The sequence below is a fragment of the Gymnodraco acuticeps genome, unplaced genomic scaffold (genome assembly GCF_902827175.1).
Source record: "Gymnodraco acuticeps unplaced genomic scaffold, fGymAcu1.1, whole genome shotgun sequence".
Taxonomy (NCBI): Eukaryota; Metazoa; Chordata; class Actinopteri; order Perciformes; family Bathydraconidae; genus Gymnodraco; species Gymnodraco acuticeps.
In genome coordinates, this window is record NW_022992012.1 from 48,991 (window position 1) to 71,788 (window position 22,798).

Here is a 22,798-nt window from a genome sequence, read left to right on the forward strand (position 1 = left end):
TGGCCAAGGACAGGTTCCTTGAACACAACACGAGCGTAACTGTCTTCACGTGGTATATGTCTCGTCTGAAAGGAGTGCTGACAGAGAGCACCGGAACGCCGCTCCAGCCCTTCAAATATTGCAATACTCATAAGGAGCCGTACACATGCCGCAGTGTTTGCGTGGCTGTGTCTTTAGTAGTTGTAAGCACAGTGGCGATCTGTTGTTGTTAGCATCTGGTTAGCTAGCTATGCTAACGAATTTAAAGAGCTTTTCTACAACCAGGTGGAAGAGAGCTCTCTCCTGAGAGGCTCAAATAACCTCAGCTCAGTGAGGTTAACCTTGATATGATCATTATAGTTATTAATGAGACTAAATGAAAAACAGGTATAAAATACTATATGACAGTAACAAAAAAGTTGTTAAAAATAACAAGAATAGAGTTTGAAAGGGGAGTGATTTGTAAAATATCCAAAAAGAAAAATATGCTTACAGTTCTGTTTCATATGGGTGTTGAGAGATGTATCCATAGATCTCTTAATGTTGCTCTCAAAGTGCACTAGATTGATGCTTTTAACTTCAATATTTAAAAAAAAATCTTCCCGGGGGAGCATGCCCCCGGACCCCCCTAGAGGAGGTTAGGATACTAAATACATTTGCACACATCTTGTGTCCATATCTTTCTGTTTGGGTGGTCATGCCACACCGTGCACATGCATGCATGAGTCATGGTGAGATATCTGGATTCAGAGGTTGCTTTTTCTTTGCACAGCATGAAAGAAAGAAGAAATGAATGGGCTGTGATTTTAGTTTTTTTAAGCAAACGTTGAGTTCAATCATTTGTACGACCCTCGGAGGATGTTGTAAAAATTGAAAGGAAAAAGGTCCCCACCCTTTCTGTAAATAATATTAAAAACCCTTGATTTATAACTTAACATCTCTGTCTCCTATTGATCTGAGTATATTATAAAGAACAGTTAATTGAAGCATTATAGCACAGGCCTTTGTCAGATGGTATTACGCTGTTTTTGTTCTGCTTCGAATAGTTCTCTCTCTTTTCACCATACCTGTGTTTGCATCACTGAAACCAATGAGCACCTACGTATGAGAATGGCCCTGACACCATTTCAGCCCAGATTTACAAACTCCTGGCAGGACAAGCTCCAGCTCAATTCTCACACTGAATAAAACAAAGTGAGTGAGGGACTGCAATATAAGAGGGAGAGAAAGAGAAACTTTAAACTGTTCAATTGTTATGATGTAAAGACTGATATTGTTCTATAATCGGCTGAAACTGTTAAGTCATGATGTGAAACGGTTAACAAAGAAAAAGGGAAACTCAAGCTGCTGCTACACTTTATTTTATTTATCTAAAATTAAGCACTTTTAAGATGCACATATTTTCAAAAGCTATTTTATTTATTTTCTCTATTTTATTTGTAAATGCAGCCCGAGAGGAACATTACACATATCCACAGTATTTAAGTAATGTTAATTTACAATAAATTGTTGTTTTTGAATTGTACTTTCTTTATTTGATTGGCAGTCAGTTGTTGATTACATGCAGACGTTGATAAAGCTACTTCAATATATATCACACTAATTCATGAAGCAAGTTAGACATTTTGATGTTCCGGACCTTTGCATGGGGACATTTTCTCTAACTGGACCTCGTTGAATTTTAGTTAAAGACCCCTGCAATAGACCATTTCGTTTTTGAGTATTGGTTGGAAAGAAAGCAATTTGAAGAGGTCACCATGGATTGTGGTAAATTCCGACTACAGCGTAAAAGATTTTCTGACATTTAATACAACAAAAAGCAATGAACAGATTAGATCATTAAGAAAGCCCTTAACATTTACTCTGCACTTCTAATCTTTGCGACCGACGACACGGGTTCAAACATATACAGTATGATGTGGTCATTTCTGTTCAATCAGACTTAAGTGCAAACCTCAAAGACATAACTAACCAACAGAGAATATTGTATAAAGTGGATATCACATGTACCACATATACCAAAGCAAATGCCTCGTATGTGTAAACCTCTTGATAATAAAAACAGATTCTGACATCAATATATTCACGAGGAAGTCAAATGCTCTTTAACTGTGTACCTTTCTCCAAATCTTTGCATATGTTCATCCAGTTAATGTTCCTTTGGGCTCGTCATTAGATCATAATACAAAGTACACTGATCATTTAGTAACAGTTGTTTCTTTGGTCATGTAGATGTTTTACTAAGCAATGCATTGCCCTGAATAAAGCATTCAAACTGTTTTAGGGGAGACCTAATACCCAGACCTCATTAAGGTACCTGTCAAATCAAAATGCCTTTCCAAGCATACTGATTTAATAAGATATAGACCGTGTAACTCATCGTACTTAAACCTTCCTCAACTGATCTTATTCTGTTCTCTAGAGATGTGTATTATTTTAATACATCACAAGCTGAAGTAGGTTGGGATGTATAGGAGGCTTAAGGCTGCTTTCTAACCCTGAGACTCACTCTGCCTGCACTGCTGAATGCCTACCAGCCGGGACACTTCACTGCCTGACCTCTGACCTCTGAGCCCCCTGCAGGAGAAAGAAAGAGTTTCTCAAATGGGAACGACGAACATTTAATATCACAATATTTAAAATGGTGATAATAGTAGATGTCAAGATGTGCAACAGAGTAAATGACAATCAAAATATATTCTGTACCTTTAAATTCATGATAAATAACAGAATATATTTGTGTTAATGTAACGTGAAATCTATCGTATTGACTGTTTAAATTAATAAAACTGATTCAAAACCTCAAAAAGCAAAGCTATAGTTTCACATGTACTTGTGAGGGCTTTCGTGACACAAGAAAGTACTACATTACCATTGATAAAACTAATTAAAAAACATTTTTGCAATATCTGTCCTTCGACTTTCACCTCCATGTTATCTAACAGCACCCTCTAGTGGGCACATGCCACATTGAAGGAACGTCTCGGTTACAGTTGGCTATATGACTACTTCTTCTGGGCACTCATTTCCTCATACCAACTTTATAATGCATTATAAAAATGAAGAAATAAACATTATCAGTGAAAAAATAATTCAAACATGACAGACTTTGTGTAGGAAACATAAAAAAGTTTTAATCTGAAGCGGAGGGTTCGCCAAGGAATCCAATGCACTGTACAAGGTTAACTTATTTTACACTAAAATACAAATAAAAAAAGGTTACCACAGTTCAAACCAGGCGGAACAAAAGTCACAGATACGTTCATTATCACACTGGAAGAACAGAGCATTGACACATTTGAATAACATGTTTTTGATTAACCCATAAAACTCGTAACGTTGACATATCTGTCTCATTGAACCTCATTAACACAGACATATGCAAGCATTTAGGTACCTTAACCAACATGTATTCCCCTACTTTTGTCATATTATGCTATTTTGTTGTTCTCAGTGTTAAACAAACTTATCAGTGACCATGTACAGATAGAAAGTAGAAATCAGTGCCTAAATGTTTCACATTTATGTACAGAGAAAAACAAAAGAGACAGACTTAAAACAGGAAGGCTCTGGAGACCTGTGTTACAAATAAAACAGCATTTCCACATCATACAGGATGCAACTGCTCTCATCTGCGTGACAAGGTAACAAAAAGAAAAATGGAAGTACCTTAAATCTGGCCCAAAGACTTGTTTCCCAAAAGGCAATAAATAAAAAATACAATAATTCTCTCCCTTAAAATAAAACATGTTGGTAAAACTGCAGCCTAGAGAACTGAAAAGGACTTCATGATGAAAAGATGACGTCCAGAGATCCCAGTTCAGTTTCAAAAGTCTGCCGAGATGAATTCAGTCAGGGTTATTTAGAAATAAAAAAGTTATTGAGAAGACCATAGTACAAAGTGACCTTCAGAATATGACAACGGTAAAATAACAAAGGAGGTAATGTCTTTGAGTGTCCATCTGCGCCTGACATGTCATGCATGTTCAATCGCCTTCAACAAACCCATCGTTTCAACATCCACCACTCTTTCAAAACAGGATGCACCAGTATCAGATTCCTATGTATTTCCAATTAGACCATGAAGCAATAATACATGATGAACAGCAGGAATAGGAGAGACACTTGAGGAAGTCTCCTTGGCATTTCCAGATTCTATGAACACAAATGTAGCAGTCAGGGTAGCACCGTTTTCTAAAGTTATTTAGTTGTAGAAATGTTGATACCGGTGCATGCTTACTCCCTATACAACAAAATGAGCAGACGTCAGTAAAATCAAGCCATGACAAGTAAAGCTGGAGGAACATACATAGGAAGTGTGCATACAAAATGGCCGTCCCACAAAATGTAGAAAATGGGCTTTACGTACGTAACGTTTTCTGCAAAACAAACAATTATGCACGTGTCATTTTAATATCTAAGTCCCTTAATCTGTTTTCAACAACAGGGCCTTCATCAGGTATAAGTGCTTCTTGAGTGTTGACCAAATATACCCAGATACTGGGCATTACATTAGGGCAATATATTAATATCCATATCGTCAGATTGTGATTTAGGATATCGTAAAATAGTGTTTCTTGGCTTAGATGAGATTTGATTTTCTAGATCTATTAGTTGTAATTACGAATGATTATTTATCAAAAAGCACCATCAGCACACCTCAGAATATCAATATATTTGATAAGGAATATTGTGATATACTCTATATAACCCAGCCTTACAGTACACGCACATGTTAAAAAGATCAGACTGTAACATTACTGCTCATTTCAACCTTCTCAAAATCATACAAAAACTTTCTTTAGACTTTCCTTTAAACCTTCAACATAACATACCACCCTCACCACGTCACACTTCCATCATCCAGCTGACGAAAAAGTAAAACAAATTAAGTATTTAAAGTCCTGTTAGACTGTAACATTTCATATTCGACGGATTCGTTAACAGTGGGTATTTTCACAGTCTGAGAGAGTAGTGATTATCAAATTAAACCTATTTTTCATATCCAGATTTAAAAACATTGGAAATATAAAGTGACCTGCTCACTGACTCGGCATCAGCGGCACAACAAAGAGAGAACATCACCCAAAAATATCATTCAGTAACCAACATATCGTACCGTAGACACATCTCCCAGTTAAAAACACACACACTTACAAACACACTGTACAACATGTATACATATCCTACACTTACTAGTGGTCATAGAGTTTGATACAGTAGCTACAAATAAGAGTTTCAATAAGCAGGTCCGAGCCAGAGGAGCCAAAGCAAAGAAACAGGAAGAGCTAAACAATAACCCCAAAGTGTTATTCAAAACAGAGCAGCATGCAATGTGACGAGCGTTAATGCTTTTAAGTTTAAACTGATCTCTGAGCAGATCTTATAATGCAGACTTGTTGATAAATCCATTCAAAAAGTCACAATGGAATTTGAATAGTTCAGATTCAAATGTATAACTTTGATAGCCGAGTAATGCAACAACATTATTGAAACCTGACAAATAAGTGGTATAGAAACTAAATTAAGAATGTTACAAAAAGATACATTTGCATTCGTCACAGAAACTGATGCATTTGCTCGCATTGACTCTTAAATTAAAACAAACCAATTATCCTTGCACCCAGTTCAACTTAAAGTGTTGCTCGTCATCATTACTTTATTCAAGATACGATTACTAAACTAAATCATGATAAAATAAATACTGTCCAACCTGATGCACAATGCACTATAATCTGAATAGTAGAAGTACGAGAAACCTGGGACTTTTCTCAAGTATTTCTGAAAGTAAAAAGGGGTTTTAGCTTCAGATATCACGTATTGAAGTCATAACTGTTTTGCATGTTTGGAAGCAGTCATTTTTTCCCCATTAGGCATCTTTACATTAAGGGTATCTAAGAGGGGGAGGGTTTAAATCAACTGGAAGTACCACTCACGTCTAGATGTCTGTCCAGCAGTGATTTCCTGGCTTTGGTTTGGCTGCTCTGGCAGAGGCTGAATGCTGCTTTATATTAGTCACAGTTAAAATAGACTGACTACGATGAAAACATGATAATAAACAAGAGGAATATTTATATAGTCTGAGACAAGGAGGAGGAGGTGTTTTTACAGCGAGATCTCCTGAGCAGGAGAGAAACACATCCGGGTCACAGAGGGGGAGTTCTGCTGGAGAGGGAGGAGGAGAGGAGGAGGGGAGGAGAGGAGGAGAGGAGGAGAGGAGGAGAGGAGGAGATGGATGGATGGATATATGGGGAGACTCATAAATACAGTTTACGCTAAGAAATATCACATTTGTCCAACATGTTAAACTAAACGAGGATGTGGTGGAGCAGTTTCCCACCAAACGCCACAGGGTTTCTACATTTGAAAAGATTTTTTTAACAACTTAAAAACTGCTGACACACGAAGATCTTCACCGTATAGTTCTGCCAAATTACATTTCAGTATGATAACCTTATTATTTAAAGACACAGGAAACTTCTGTGCATAACTGATATAATAATTATATTCTATTACGGCCCGTCCACACAGCGGCGTGCGTTGAAGCTTGCCGGCGGGCGTGTCTGAAACTCCACCAACAACCAATCACATGAATCTCCCGCCCCTGACACACAAGCAGCGGTTTGATTGGCTAGAGCTTGTACTGGCATGTGATTCGATTGGCTGACGCTTCTGCCGAGGCTTCAAAAGTTGAACATTGCTCAACTTTTGCAGCGAACCACGCCAGCAAAGCTCCGCGTCGCTTCCCGCAATGCAGTTCGGCGAAAAGTGACGTCACCCCATTCAAAGTGAATGGTGAAGCTTTCAACGCACGCCGCTGTGTGGACGGGCCGTAATAGGGATGTAACGATACCAAAAACTCACGGTCCACAAGTCCACGGTACGGTATTTATCGCGATATTGAAAAAATAAATGCAATAAAATATAGATTTTTTTTTTCTAACAATTTATTTTGAAATGTATTTATTTTTTACTTGAAAACATTTTCTTTATTAAATAATAAATCTGATTTGTACAGCATTTTAGTAGGATAGTAGTATTTTAAAGTGTCAAAAACAAAGTGACAGTAACAGACTGGAACAACAACAACCAGTGTTTTTGTACCTACTAGTACTACCAGACAAAGTAGGCATTTTTTTTTTATAACAATGACGGAAAAATCTGAAAGCAGTCTGTCATTTTGACGGATTAGAACAAACTCGGAACAGCGCCAACGTTTCCCCGCAGCGAGGCTCTGGTGTTTGCCGTGTTATGCATGCCCTCCAAAGGAAATTATATAGTTTCCAAACCGTACTTTGCCGTACAGATCATTGAAATGTCTGGGTTTACGTTGTGCGCGCTCCCGCGAGGAGCATGCATATCTCGGTGGGCATGCATAACACCGAGATATAAATATACTGTTGGTACTTGTCAATGTCTCTAGGTGTGTACATGTAGCCCTGTAAATACGATGTCCTTTTGTGTTATCTGTTGTTTTATGTTCATGTTGCTACTTGCTGCCGTGTTGGACAGGTCTCCCTTGAAAAAGAGATCGATGATCTCAATGGGACCACCTGGTTAAATAAAGTTTTTTTTTTTTTTAATAACCATGAAATATCGCTGTAGATTTTGTCAGTCTCACGACGGCATTGAGACCTTTATATCGTGGTATCGCGATATATCGTTACATCCCTAATATATATATTGCTAATGCCATTGTTTTGAAGTCTTTGGACATAGTCCTCAGTCTCAAATGCTTAAATTGTTTATGGATGCATTCAAATTTAAGACACTTTTTTTTTGCATGAAGTCATACTGGGATGTTTGCTGAAATGTATATGTGGCACAGCAGTGATTTGCTTTGTTTGGAAACCGTGTCATACCTTAGAAACCTTCAGCACTCTGTCCTTGAAAGCAAAGTCCGGGTTCTTGACTATCAGCCCCCCCTTCCCCAACATGTGACCATTTAATGGGCTGTTCACCTGTACACACAATTAAGAATATTATTAATATTTTTGGCGGATTGAATATCTTCCAAGAGAAAAAGATAAATGAAAGAATACAAAGTACAACAACAATACAAAATGCATTAGATAGTAATCCTAAGACAATTTCTAAAAACAAAAAAATACCAAGTCTTACCCCCTGTAGGATGACGTTCTCTTTACCAGCTTTTCTTCCCGACTTGGAGTCGATATCTGGGGAGATTTGTCGGAGCCGCCTCTCCGCCGTCGGCTGCTCACCGCGAGCTTTGCGCTGTTACCAAAAGTACCAGGTGGAGAAAAAACGGTTATAAGTTTAGTTTAGAAAATATAAGTCATGTTGCTGAAATAATTTGACACAAAGAGATGCATTGCTTTATTCAAACCCTCGAATCACAGTTAGCTGTTAGACCACCAGTTGGACCTTACAAATGTAAGCAGGCGTTTGTTTTAGATGTGTTTAACTTGCAAATGTTAAGAAGAAATGAAAACAACTTGTAATCAATGTTCAGGCACATTTGGAGCTTGCCGATACACACAACTCTTCGTGTGTGTTCTGCTCGGCTCACCGGTCCGTCACAGCAGGTGGAGCTGTAGGATTTCCGCTTCACACACACACACGTTGCATACCGCTATTTTATTGTCATTTTCGGACACCTTAAAATACTGCCAGACTGGTCAAGCCATTGTGGCGAGCTTTTTTTTGCCGCGCACAGAGAAAAGCGTCATGTATTTTACGTCATGTGAACGGCCTTTATAGAGAGCACCGATCGATCGGCAGAGAGTGAATATCTCGGCGGCCGATCGAAGCATCCCTAATACTCAGTAATTGTTTTTGTTTGGCTTGGCTTTTGATTAGTGCACCAAGTGTTTGCTATTTTAAACCTGGCTCCATGAGTCCAATATAATGTATTTATAATAATATATCCTGGCCAATTGTATTCATGAAAGCTTACCGCAACCATATCCTTGATGTTCACGACTAAAAAGCACTCTCAACTCTTGTAAAACATTTCCAGCAATGACTCCGAAGTTTGACATGATCTTGGTTCCATACATGGGCGTAATTTCCACTGGGGACAGGGGGGACATGCCCCCCCCACTTTTCAAAATCCCGTTTGTGTCCCCCCCACTTTTCAAATGTGTTTATTATTTTTTTTTTTACGCAAGTGGTCATCGTCACGGAGGAGCGTCTGTGTGTGTGTGGCACGAGCACATTTTGTGAGAGAGAGACAGAGTTACGGGGTTGTTGTTAGCATCTGATGCTAGCTCGGAGCTAACGGAGATTAGAAGCTGTTTCAACAATAAGGAGAGGGAGAGCTCTCTTCTGTCGGACTGAGAGGGATAACGTCAGTTTAGGTGAGCTAAAGGACTCGCTGAGTGATTAGATTGTAAACTTTAGTCCAAGTTATCTCAGTGGGTCTCAAACGGTTTGGTCGTCTATGTAAACAAATATTTCCATCTATTTAATATAGTTGTTCAAAATAAGTTAAGAAATCCTTCCAATGTCAGTAAAAAATCTAAAACACAGTTTAAAAAGGGGAGTGATTAGTAAAATATGCATAAATAAAAAGAAAGATTGCAGACTAGGTAAGATAAAGAGAGGAGTATATCAATTATTTGTTATGAGCATATTCTAATGGTTTTTGCAGCATTGAAATATATACAGTTCTGTTTCATATGAGTAGTGCTGCGTACCTGGACTCACATTCAGGTTCGGACTCAAGTCCAGAGGTTCAGGTTCAGGTCCGGACTTATAAGTCCGGACCTGAACCTATGGCTTGTGTCAAGTTGTGTGAGTAACTAAAGTGAACTTATTGTGAGCTAATTATCAATTGAAAATTAACTCATAATCAACTCAAACTCGTCAGGTTTATTGTGCTCCCTTCCAACTTGTGTCTACATTTCTCTACAAAGTACAAATGTAAAAAAAACACTTTTTGCCACATAGTCTACAAATGACTTATGACAGCAACTACAGTGAACTACTACAAAGTTCAAACTAAAGTAACCAAACTGTCCCTGAGCTGACTGAGCCTAAATCCCTAAAACGTTGCTGAAAGGTAGAGTGTAGAGTAGACTATACGCATTACACTGTTACACACCTACTATACAGTATAGGCTACACTGTAGTGACTGTACAGTCAGAGTGTACTGTCTGTACACCATGTCTTTTCTACAACTCTACATGTGTACATTATACAGTACATACTACATACATAGTGATGTGCATACATACTGTTAGAAATTAAAATCAATGTTGATATGGCGTAATTTTGAATTAAATACACTATTTAATTTAAATCAGTTTTATTCTGAAAAAACCGGAAGTTCACACTATTAACTTAATACTTTTATTCTGAAAATTATTCACTTCCGGTTAGCATTAGCATGTGGCGAAATGCTACGTTTTCAAACCGTGAATCGAAGGTGAAATGACATGTGATGTTGTACACTGAGCACACTGGGATTAGCACTCATTGATTGACGCTGAATAACGTTTATCAGGGAATGTTTAAATAACCACAGACACCAGAATATACGTAAGTGCTAGTTTTTTTTGCGAGTCCAAGTACCGGTTCCCGACGTTCCGGTTTTAACCGGACTTGAACCGAAACTTTTTACAAGTCCAGTACCGGTTCGGCGTACCGGTACGCAGCACTACATATGAGTGTTGAGAGCTGTATCCATAAATCTCTTCATTTGTGCACCAGATTGATGCCTTTAACTTCAATTTAAAGAAACAAATCTTCCTGGGGTGCATGCCCCCGGACCCCCCAAGAGGAGGTGAGGTCCACCCACAAATAAAACAGGCTCACATGGATGGGATACTAGATAAGTTTGCACACTCATTATATACACTACACATTTGTCTTGGATTTTTTAACACCATATTCCCTAATATATTAGTACTAGTTTTCTTCAAGGTTGTGTCTTCCTGGTCGAATGTACTTATTGTAAGTTGCTTTGGATAAAAGTGTCAGCTAAATGCAATGTAATGTAATAATGTAATGTAATTAGTAGAAAGGCAGGAAATGGAATTAAATCGAGAACAATGTTTCAATGTGGAGGAACCCCTGTTTTGTGCCCCCCCCCCCACTTCTCAAACCAAAGTTACACCCTTGGTTCCATATAACATAATGCTAATAAAAAGTGGAAATCATATATTTTGTTGTTCTCGTCATTGTGACTTTCCTGGATGGTTAAGTACCTTGATGAGGCCTCCAAAGGAGCGGGAATGTGGGTGTTTCTTGCTGGCAGTGGGCGGGACCTGAAGGCGGTCGTTGGTAGGCGTCCCTGAGGTTGTCTGTTTGACTAACTGCACATAGAAAGAAGAAAAACATCACTTAGTTTCACATTTCACACACACACACTCTGAATCATAGTGACATGCAAGCTGTCTTTGGCTCTTTCATGCTGCGTGGGAAGAATAAAGGTATTCTGATGCATTCAGGTTATACATGTTTTCAGTTCATCTAGCAGAGCTTTAAGACAGTAAAATAAGACCCCGAGTTGAACCTGTCGGACGAGTTTCTTCTTCTTGGCGGAGTCGGGCATGCTGTGGTTGACGTGTCTGAAGAGGTCCTTCAGAGCCTCCTCTGTGTACTGCTGGGCCGGGGACTGGCACTGCTCCTGGGGGGGGGCCGACCTCTTTAGGGGCAACGCGGTCCGCTGAGCAGGAGATCTGCTGGCTGCAAACAGCTCCAGATCATCCTGAGTGAGGAGAGGGGGGGGGGCGGTCAGACTGGCTGTGGACTTTGAGGATGGAACTGCTGTGTTGATATTTAATTCAGACACTTGTTTGCAATTGTACCGTTTCAGGTACCGCTCAAAAACACACCCGTTTGCTAGTGGCTCTTAAATGGTGGAATGGGCTCCCCATTGCCAACAGGACAGCATAAACTCTGCATGTCTTCTGTCGCAAACTGAAAACCCATCTGTTTCAATTGTACCTTCTCAAGTACCCCTAGGGGTCCACATACCCCAGGTTGGGAATAGGGTTGCAAAGGGGCGGAAAGTTTCCATGGGAAGTTAAGCTGGGGAATTTTGGAAATATTCGATGCAAAATTAAACAAAAAAACATGACATTTCAACAGATTTGTTTTAAATTTATTTTTTAAGTAGAACAGAACAAGTTTTAATTATTTTATTGAACAATTATTTGTTTCATTGAAGAACGAAAACAGGAATGTTGAGTTAAATGTTACTCATCCCCCTCATTACAAAATGAACAAAAATGCACCCCCCATCCAAAAATCCCCACAAAGTCCCATTAAACATGCAAATCTTCCTTCAAGCGATCCTCTGCATTTTTGCTAAACCCTTTCAGTCAACGGGCTCTTCCTGGGCCTCATCAACATCACACTCTCCCTCTCCCTCTTCCTCTTCAGTGTCACTGTCCAGCCTGGTTGAGGATGGCTCTTTGTCCGTCCGGCTCAGAGAGTCTTAGGTTTGCCCGAATGCCAACCAGTTGTTCCACTCTCACAGTTGTGAGCCTGTTGCGAACCTTTGTGTGGTCTCAATAGCCATGCAGTAAGCAGTGTGCTATGGCATGGATATTCAAGTGTATGGCATCTGTTTGTTTTAGTCAAGATTATGCTAAAATATACTTTCCCCAAATATATTTAAGTTCCCTATGAATAGCCAACCTTCAATTTAGAAAATTCCCATAAATTCCCGTTTATTCCCGTGGAAAGTTTCCATCTTTGAAAATTCCCGGAATTTTGAAACCCTAGTTGGGAACCACTGCGATGATGTTTACTAACCTTGGTCTGCAGAGCCTTGGTGCCAGTGAAGTGCATTCTGGCGTATTCCCGCAGGTAGACTGGAGCCTGAACAACATGCAGCAAACAGTCACTCATCCACACGGTAAACATTTAACCCGTCACATGTTACGTTTCTAAAGCCACATTTGTTTCTGTGCTTGAGTAAAGGAGAATAATAAATCACCCTGAAGAGCTTCTGTGAGTGTTTGATGAGGAAGGCCATGCTGCTGTTCAGTTTCTTCAGATTGTCTTTCAGGTCACAAGCGGTCATCTACAGCAGGAGAGAAAACAGAATACATGAAGTGCTATTTAGAGATTTAGACCACAATATCGTTTCACCAACAGACAGCAGGGTAAAGAGTGGTTTTCTTTATATGGCCTTTGCTTTAAAAAGAATAGGATTGCTTTATTCAGGTTCAGGTTATTTATTTGTACGAATATTATTTGCTTAGTTAATTGATGCAATGGCAGCTGGAACAGAGCTGTGTGTTCATACTGAAAAGCAGCATGCTACCACTACCCCTTCCTATAACACTGCGACAAAATGAAACTGCTTCTAAATTAAACACAGAGTAGCTTTAAAGACGATGTTTAAATGGTCGTAATGTATGAATATTATACTTTACTCGGTTTCCCACATATTGTATTTATTTTTTCATTGTCTTTAATTCGTTTTGTTTATAGCTTTTGTAATAGTAATGTAATTTGCTACATGTTCTGCTTTCTGTGTGCAACATTTATACTAGGGCTGCTCGATTATGGCAAAAATCATAATCTCGATTATTTGGGTCAATAATTGATATCACGATTATTAAAAACGATCATCCATTTACTTTGAAAACATCCATTTATTGAAAATAAAATGTGAACAGTAAGTTTTTAACAGTTGATTAATAATAATCGTTTTATTTGGATTACGTTGTTTTCATAATCGTTGCAAGCCAAAATCGTAATTGCGATTAATTGAGCAGCCCTAATTTATACCAAAGCAAATTCCTCACATGCGTAAACCTATTTGTAATAAAACAGAATCTGATTTGTGTTTAAGTCTGATCCCAAATTGAACGAAAATAAAAATTGTCTAGATCTACGATTTCGGTCAATGTGAAGCCCCTTGGTCCTTGAACCCTGGTCATGTAGTTCCAATGATAAATCTTACGTTTCTGGGCCAGACGACGTGCGGCGCGAACATGAGGGCCAGGTTGAAGGCGGACATCTTGTTCTTGTCCTGCTGCCTGGCGGTGTGGTAGAGCAGGTCCAGGAGCAGTTTGAGCAGGGACCGGTTGGCCTGAGGTAACAGCAGGAAGAGGAGCTGCAGGGCTTCTATCTGACGCTCCTTGTTGGGCAACGCAGTCTTGTTCCCGAGTTCGTCAAACAGAGTCAGATCTGGAGGGGAAGGAAGTAAGTCATGAATTAATTTACATTCAGACCCCCACAAATAAAAATAAAAATATACACACATAAGGTCATCATATTAACAGTTTGTTATGCTCATCGACTCATCCGTGAGCAGAGCATCAAGTTGGCATGCCTATAACAGCTGAATGAGGCGATTACCATCTTGTTCAGCAAACCGCCAAACTTATTAAGATCCACAGCTTTAGTGCGTTTTGATTCAATGCAGACAAACTTGACAGTCTCTTCTGTCACCGTCCCGTTCAAATGAAATCGCCGCCAATCACATTTCCAAGCTCGCGCCAGTGGGAGGGGTTACAAGGATCGAGTCTTGTGCTGCATTCACTTGCACATTAGGGATTTTCTCTCATAAATGAGCCAAAACTTTTCTTTCAAAACAAAGCTAATTTTCCGGGCCAAATATTATTGCTGGCGGGCCAACAATGGCGCCTGTTGCCGACCCATGAGTACAGTATAAAAAAATGCAACACATGTGTTTAATTAACACAACTTATGCTAATTGTGCAAATTGCCCAATATATGCAAGTTAGCATCAAGCAGTTTATATGTGCTGGGGACCCAGAATATACATTTCTAACATAAAATGTTGGTGTACTCAACATTTTCAGGTTCAGTATTCTGGAAACTAGACTAAAATGGGATTGTATGTTTGTGTATTCATACCGGCTATCTTGAGGTGTGCGTGAAAGTGTCTTTGTGTGAGCAGGGGCTCGGGCAGCTCTCCCAGGAAAGTCTTGAGCAGCGTGGCCACGTCATTGGGGTGAAAGTCTCCAGACTCCAGGTCCACATCCACCCCGCTGTTCAGGAGCTCCTTCAGGGTCTGCTGCCGGACGCTGTTCCCCGGCACCCGAAACAGACCCTCCACGTGCAGATCTGAGTACGAGCAGGTCAAAACGTAAAACATCTGATCATTTATTTGTGTTTTTTTTATTTATTTCAAAGCTAGCTAGGACAAACGGAAAACATGCCATCCACACCATTTTAAAACAAAGAGAAAGGACTTCTGTCCGGGTTGATCAGTGGTGCTGAATTACTGCAGGACAAAAGGCTTGTTCTTTGTACAGAAGGAAGAGTATTATCTATGTGTCAGGAAGTTGTTCTCTTTAAACATCACTAAACAAACTTTTATTAATGTATTTATTCAAAATAACTTACTTTTGCTGAGGTACTCGATGAGCTGGTAGATCTGGGCAATGCAGATTTCTGTTAGCGGGGTTCCAAACACAACCCCTTTTTCTGCGAAAGTAATAGGAGACATGAGTGATCATATTATAACCAGGGTTCATACACTTTCACCAATGACTTCTCCATGACCTTTACCTAATTTTCCATGACCAAAAACATTACTCTTTCTCAGCGGTACCACTGAAAATGTTTTTTTTAAAAACATGGAACAGGAAAATATGGTCTGCATATGAAACAGGTCGTGCCTATCTAAAACAAATCAAATAGGCTAACTAGCTTCTACACGCTAAAGCAACTGAAATCTCTCACCAGCAAAATACCTCGTCAGTTAAATGCCATTTTGCGTTTAATTACTATTAGGGCTGTCAAGCTAACGCGTTAATAACGCAAAAAAAAATTAACGCCGCTAATTATTTTAACGCCATTAACGCATGTGCATTTTTTGTCCTCGGCCGCCCCGTAGTTTCAGAGCGCATCGAGTTTAAAATACCATCTATACAATCCAAGCACACTGCTGATGCCGACGGCCCCGCTCCTGCCGCCCGCTTGCAGCAGACCACACTTGAAAGTGTGCGGGGGAGACGCCTGGACACGTCTACGAGCAGCAAACTTTCAACAAAGATCGCTAAATGGGTGGCGACAGCTTGCAGGCCAATTAACATTGTGGAGGACGAGGGGCTGCGTGATATAATTCGGGTCGCATCCAACGACTGCACTTATGAATTGCCTTCCAGAGCCACCACTGTGTCGGAAATACACAACTTGTATGAAGTCCAAAACTCGAAAGTAGAGGAGGATTTAACTTCCACAGTTGCGCTCACCGGAGACTATTGGACTTCACTCAGTAATGACAGTTACCTCGGGGTCACAGCGCATTATGTTGACCCACAGTGGGAACTTCAGTCTCATGCTTTGACAGTTATGAAAACAGAGGAGGAGCGGCATCACACACACTGAACGATTTTAAATCAAAATTTGAAATGATGCGATTATCAAATCGCAAAGTCTGCGATTTTTTTAAACTTGTTTTGTTCTTCTTGTGTGTCAGTCATCCACACCAATCAGAAGTGCTGTGCTCCACATGTACCAGCCATTGTTAACCAATCAGAAGTGGCCCATGATAGAAGGTGATAGACAGATTGATCCAATCACCTGGCAAGTATTTTTGAAAGTGCCTGCCCTTTCCAAATGGCTTCCAGTGGAGCTCTCCTAGATGGTTTGGTGAAACAAACCGAGTCAGGTTAGTAATGCTCCATCACATGTTTCTATTACAGGGTGAATCTTAAACTGAAGCTTGACTTTAAAGAGGACCAATCATGCTATATTTGAAAAATATATTGTAGGGCCATACCTATATAAAACATTTCTGTGAAGTTTTTTTTTCAAAATACCAAACAGATCCCCCGTTGTAGCCGTGCCTCTTACTGCTCAAACCCCTCTTTTGAAGCCCTGTTAGAGAAACGCAGATTTTGGGTCCTTAGCTTGAAAAAAAAAGAAAGAAGCGGCGGAGCTAATGCCTGATCAGAATTCTAGCGGAGATAAAGTTAAATTCTGCTGTGATAAAACGCCATCCTGTTTAAACCACGTCAAGGATTATTTCTGAAACAGTATGGAGCTCAAATGCTTTTTCTCTTGCAGGTTTATCACAAAGTGAGTTCCTTTTTTTAAACACATGTGCTCTCCAGTACAGGTTAGCTCTGAGTGTTAGCGAGGCTTGTTAATGTAAACAGACGAGATTACATCCAAAACACGTCAGGCATTGTTTCTGATAGCAATTTTCTGTGGGTCCGCTGCCGATTTGACGTCAGATCGGATGGACATGTCACAGCGGATGGAAATTTGGATCAGCTCCGTTGTAGCCCCGTTTGTAGAGATTTGGGTACGGAAGAAAAGAGAGATGGCTGTATTTTCTGTGAGTTCCCCGACACACCGGGGACACATATTTATGCATAAAACAAAAATACATCACAAAGTGCATTTTGCATGATAGGTACCCTTTAAAGCAAGTTAAGCAACCCAACGGAAGTTTCATGTAAGTTTAGTTCTTTCACTCGTATATCGGGCTGCGGGGCTGCTAGAGACGGGAGCACGTTGATGCGACCTTCCTAGCCGGAGATATGGCCGCATTTTACAATAAACTTCCGTTGGGTCGCTTAAAAACAAATATCGCAAATCGAATCACAATATCTGTCAGAAAATACACACACACACAAAAGTATTGTATTGTATGAGAGGTTCCAGGTTGAATTGAGGTGAATATTTGTAATGTTCAGAGGTTGTTGTGTTTAATATTCATGAGAATATTTGTCATTGTTCAAATGATAATAGGGATGCAACGATATATCGAATATCGCGATAAATAAATGTCTCAATACCGTCGTGAGAGACAAATTATACCGCGATTTTTGTTTTGTTTTTAAACCTTTATTCAACCAGATGGTCCCATTGAGATCATCAATCTCTTTTTCAAGGGAGACCTGTCCAACATGGCAGCAAGTTGTAGCATGTACATGTATATCTCGCCCTGTCAATAAGCCTCACCTTCTTGGCATAAACTGTATTGTTTTTGAAGTGGTGGAGAGACAATGCACAGTTTGACCCACTGCTGTCACCCATGGCCAAAGCATATCTCTCTGTCCCAGCAACATCAGTACCAAGCGAGAGAGTTGTTTCCACAGCAGGGGATTTTGCAAACGCCCAAACATCCCAGCTTCTACCTGGAAATGTGGACATGCTCATATTCCTAAAAGATAACCTTGATGGCGCTGAGTGAGTGAGTTAGAGTTGAGTTACTTGAAAAACTAAAGTGAAACTTGATTTATTCTATTGCAGGGTCTGATTATTATATTGTTGACACTTTAAAATACTACTATCCTACTAAAATGCTGTACAAATCAGATGTATTATTTAATAAAGAAAAACAATTCAAGCATAAACATTTTTTTTCGCATTTTTCTTCTTTATTTTTCAATATCGCGATAAATATCGTACCGTGAGTTTTTGGTATCGTTACATCCCTAAATGATGATAAACAAACATTTGCATAAAGCATATTTGTCCACTCATATGTTGATAAGAGTATTCAAAACTTGAAAAGTATCCCTCTAAGGTACATTTAGAACAGATAAAAAATGTGCAATTAATTTGCGATTAACTATGGACAATCATGCGATTAAATATTTGAATCGACTGACAGCCCGAATTACTATACAGGATTTATTATCATTATAGTATTACTATTTCTGCGGTTAGATCAAATATATAGTGGTGCACGATAATTATCGGCCCAATATTAGGAATTATGACGTCATCCCGATAAAAGTATTAGTAGCCCCGATAATATACAATATATTTTTTGGGTAAAAGATACTGCGGTGTGGGTGGATTGGGATGAGGGGCGCTTGTTTTTCACTCGGCTCCTCCCGTTTTGCCAGTACTGTGGTATTAGTGGTTTAGGAAGAGGGGAGTTCTTCACAAATCCAGCGCTCCCTAACTCATGCCTGGCTGTGACGTAAATGGTGTGCGGCCGTGAGCCAGGACAGTAAACAAACATGTCGCCGGTAGTATGGGACTATTTCAAAGTTTCAGAGTTAGATAGTTCGCTTGCCATTTGTATTAACAAATGCAGAAGTTCCACGAGGAGGGAAAAGGGCAACGAGCTATAATACTTCCAACCTGATTAGTCACCTGAAACATCGCCATCGCTACGATGGTGTGTTAAAAGCGTACGAAGACGCCTGCGCTGCTAAACTAGCGGCGAATCCAAAGCCAGCTGCAAAGGCACCGGGGCTTTTACCTATCGACGAGGCTTTTGAAAAAGGCAAGAACTTTATTTGGGAAAATAAATATGGTCACTTTGAAGAGTCAAAACTGTTCTTGGCTTTGTTTTATTCATAGTAGTAATGCTCATGTCATTTGCTCACTACTAGTCTTTGTTTTACCACCAGGTGTGCAAAAACTACAGGTACATTTAATATATATATATATTATATTATTATTATTATTATCGGTATCGGTCTTGAGAAGCAGGAAGTTATCGGTATCGGTTTCAAAAAAACAATATCGTGCATCCCTATATGATACATTAAATGATTGTGAAGATGATGATTGAAAAATCGTTTGTTTGAGCCGGTCTGCATTTCCTGATGAGAAAACAAACGCTACAAATGCTTTTTATAGTTGTAGTACACCAACGTGGATTAAACGTGTGTTTTTTTTTACCACAATGTTGGGGAAATTAATGGATAAAATGCACGGATTATGATTATTCACACTCCGATCGGGACACTAGGTCCACCGTTTCCCCGCAGCGAGGCTCCCCCCGTTGACAGTTTACGTGGACTGGGCTGGGTGCAGTGGCGGACTGGCCATCGGGACCAATCCCGATGAGCCGGTACCGAAGTGGGCCGGTCGGATAAGTCACTAGCACATCCCCCACTCCCCCCCGTTGACAACTTACTAGCGGTACCGAAGTGGGCCGGTCGAGAGTCCCGGGATGATTTGTAGTTCCATTCCACCACTGGCTACATGACCGTATGATCGCCCATATTGACGCACCTAATTCCTAAACTTCTAACAGATACAACATAAAGCGATCCTTCAGCCTCATATGAGCTCTCAGACACGTTCAACATTAAACTGTCATCGCTGTCTGAGCTTGCTGCTGTGTGCGCCATCGTGCGTTTACATGCAGCTGCTGGGATCCTGAACGGTGCAGCTGGAGCGCTGTGCCCGCAATGACGTCACACATAGTTTGGCGGGACTTGAAGAATCCCCGAGCAGATCCAGGAAATGGTCAACATTGAAGGGCAGATTAATGGTTATCAAAGTACAAATATCCAAAATCAGTTCAGTAACGGTTTTCAAGGGGACAATATTTACTCAAATTGATAGGTTTGGATGATGGGGAAACTCGTGTCACAGGCTCTTTAACACCAATGACCATCTCATCTATACATCCCATTGAAGGAAATATTAGTAGATGAAATTCAATAGACTTTATTAATCACAAATTGGGAATTTTATGAATGTTTGTTTTACATTTTCCCTTCATTATAGGTAAATGTTAAAACTAAAAACAACGAACCAACAATTACTAGTTTACAACTGTTGGGAAGGTTTTCAGATGAAAATTACAATTGTTCTTATAAATAGTTCTGTAAATATCAAATTGTGAAAACAAAAACAGAGAGGGGCTTTCACAGTTCCTATTGCAAGAGTTCATTTCTACAGGTCACATAGTTGAGCTTTTACCTTTGCGTTTGAGGAAGTTGAAAGAGCGAAAGAAGCCTCCATTTCCACCTGTTGCGGTCTTCGGGCCCTCCTCACCAAGGAGCTGTGCAAACTCTGTCCCGGGAAGATCTATGAGGCGAGTGATGTTACTTAGTACCAGCTCCAAGAATATATCCGGGTTCTCGTGACGGAGTTTCTCCACAAAAAAGTCTGGGTTGAATATGACTGGAGGTCGGCTGGGACGAGAGCCACCAGGTGATTCTTCATGATTGATCACCATACTGCTCACTGGACCTCTGAGGGGAGACACGGGAAATAGGTTAGACACATAGGCTGGGTAATATTGAAAACTGCAGCTTTATGGATCCATCTGTTCTTAAAAAAAGTCTGTAATACTAAGGGTTCTTTGTTGTATACGCGTTTGCGGAAAATTAACTACATAACCAATTAAAATACTTAAGATGCTGCGTTCAAAGTCAGAGATATTACAATCCCGATGACATTAGGGTTATTTTTCAAGACTTTAAAAAACTCCCTCCAGAACCACACAAGACAATATCCTATGGTTTTCACATGCCGCAGTACTCCTCTATACAAGTAAATTAGTACGAGTAACCTTTCGATTGCAGTGCTTATACTTGTAACTGAGTATTCCTAAACTCTGGTACTTCTACATTTAGTAAAGTACAAGATCTGAGTATTTCTTCCACCTCTTTTACTCCATTAACTGTTAAGTTACTTTACAGATCTGGATGAATGATGTGAAATATAATCAAGTGTTAAATCAGACTTTAGTTCCACCTGGAGTAAATCCACCAGCTACCCTGCAGTATACAAAGTCCTTCAAACTAGCTGCTCCTTTACCAGCTTTGAGAACACTTTCATGATCAATCATTATAAAACATATCATATATATTATTCTGAAATGGACCAATCTGCACAACGACTACTTTCACTGTCGCTACTTTCACTATATTTTGATGAGAATACTTTTCTACTTTTACTTGAGGAACATTTTGAATGCAGGACTTTTACTGTTTTACGGGGCGGTGGTGGCGAAGTCCATAGGGACTTGGCTTGGCAACTGGAAGGTCACCAGTTCAAGTCCCGGAAAGACCAAGTGCTACCGAGGTGTCCCTGAGCCGTACATAATGGCAGCGCACTGCTCCTAACACTAGGATGGGTCAAATGCAGAGAAACCGTTTAATTACATAGTACCTGTACTACGTCATGACAATAAGTTGAATCTTCTTCTTCTTCTGTAACAGAGTATTCCTACACTCTGGTACTTCTACTTTTACTCAAGTACAAGATCTGAGTACTTCTACTTTTACTCTCAAGTACAATATCTGAGTACTTCTACTCTCAAGTACAAGATCTGAGTACTTCTACTTTTACTCAAGTACTTCTCAGGTCTGCACTCAATGCTTAAAACTAGCTAACCTACATTGTATTTAGCTAACGGGTATAGTCAGTTGGTAACGACAACAGGGCTAACGTTAGCTAATACAACCTAAACATTCCCACCAACGTTGCTCAACTTATTTCCGAAGTAAACAGTTGAATAAATAGCAACAATGCCTAGCCACAAAGTTGTATTTAACCAAACTGATTGTCAGTTGTTTTACGGTAACTTTGAACAGCTAACGTTAGCTAGCTAGCAAACAAATGACTTTGTTGACGGCTAACGTTCGAGATTGACAGTCCCTTTGTTATCAGTGTCACACACGTATGTTCCCCACTTTAAAATGTGTCAAGTTTAGTTTAGCCCTTGAGTAAAGCTGGGTTAATGCAGATAACGTTATAATATTAATGTTTGTATTTTTTTCTTACCTTCTATTTTGTGTGTTTTCGTTTTCATCGACATCCTTGCCCGCAGCCATGTTCGGTTTGGTTTGAATCCTCCGCTGTTATCATGTAGGCCCCGCCCTCCTAGTCGCCGATTGGTCACTTGCCGAATGTGGGCGTGACGTAACGGGTCTGATTTGCATGTTCCTCACTGTGATTGGTCGGTTTGAATTCGGAATCTTTATCAAGAGGAAAACAGCTTCTGCCTGTAACATCCTTATAAAGACAGTCTATCTATTGTAACATTTACCTAAATGCTATTCATAAATACATTTTAAAAACTGCAGTTATACATACATGCTAAATTGCAATTCCTTACTGTATTTCAGTTGAAGGGTTATTTGTGAAATGTCCGTCACACACATATCTAAATCTCCTTAATCATTTTGTCTCCTACTTTTGTTGGGGCAC

The 22,798-nt window shown here is 39.8% G+C and overlaps 1 protein-coding gene across 4 annotated transcripts; it reads right to left on the reverse strand.

Moving 5' to 3' along the window:
• Positions 1 to 1,569: 1,569 nt before the first annotated feature.
• LOC117536510 (rho GTPase-activating protein 19-like) lies at positions 1,570 to 22,471 on the reverse strand. 4 transcript variants are annotated; one of them, XM_034201408.1, is made up of 12 exons: positions 22,373 to 22,471; positions 20,561 to 20,835; positions 15,278 to 15,358; positions 14,786 to 14,995; positions 13,866 to 14,092; positions 12,891 to 12,977; positions 12,707 to 12,772; positions 11,460 to 11,654; positions 11,152 to 11,259; positions 8,101 to 8,214; positions 7,842 to 7,940; positions 1,570 to 2,556 (listed from the first exon to the last, which is right to left on the reverse strand). In XM_034201408.1, the coding sequence occupies exons 1-12, from the start codon at positions 22,420 to 22,422 to the stop codon at positions 2,527 to 2,529; spliced, it is 1,542 nt and encodes a 513-aa protein (XP_034057299.1). In that variant the 5' UTR covers positions 22,423 to 22,471; the 3' UTR covers positions 1,570 to 2,526. The 4 variants fall into 4 exon arrangements, with proteins under 4 accessions (XP_034057299.1, XP_034057295.1, XP_034057298.1 ...); XM_034201404.1 differs by having other exon boundaries at positions 1,571 to 2,548; positions 7,841 to 7,940; XM_034201407.1 differs by lacking the exon at positions 1,570 to 2,556 and adding an exon at positions 4,164 to 6,141.
• Positions 22,472 to 22,798: the final 327 nt, after the last annotated feature.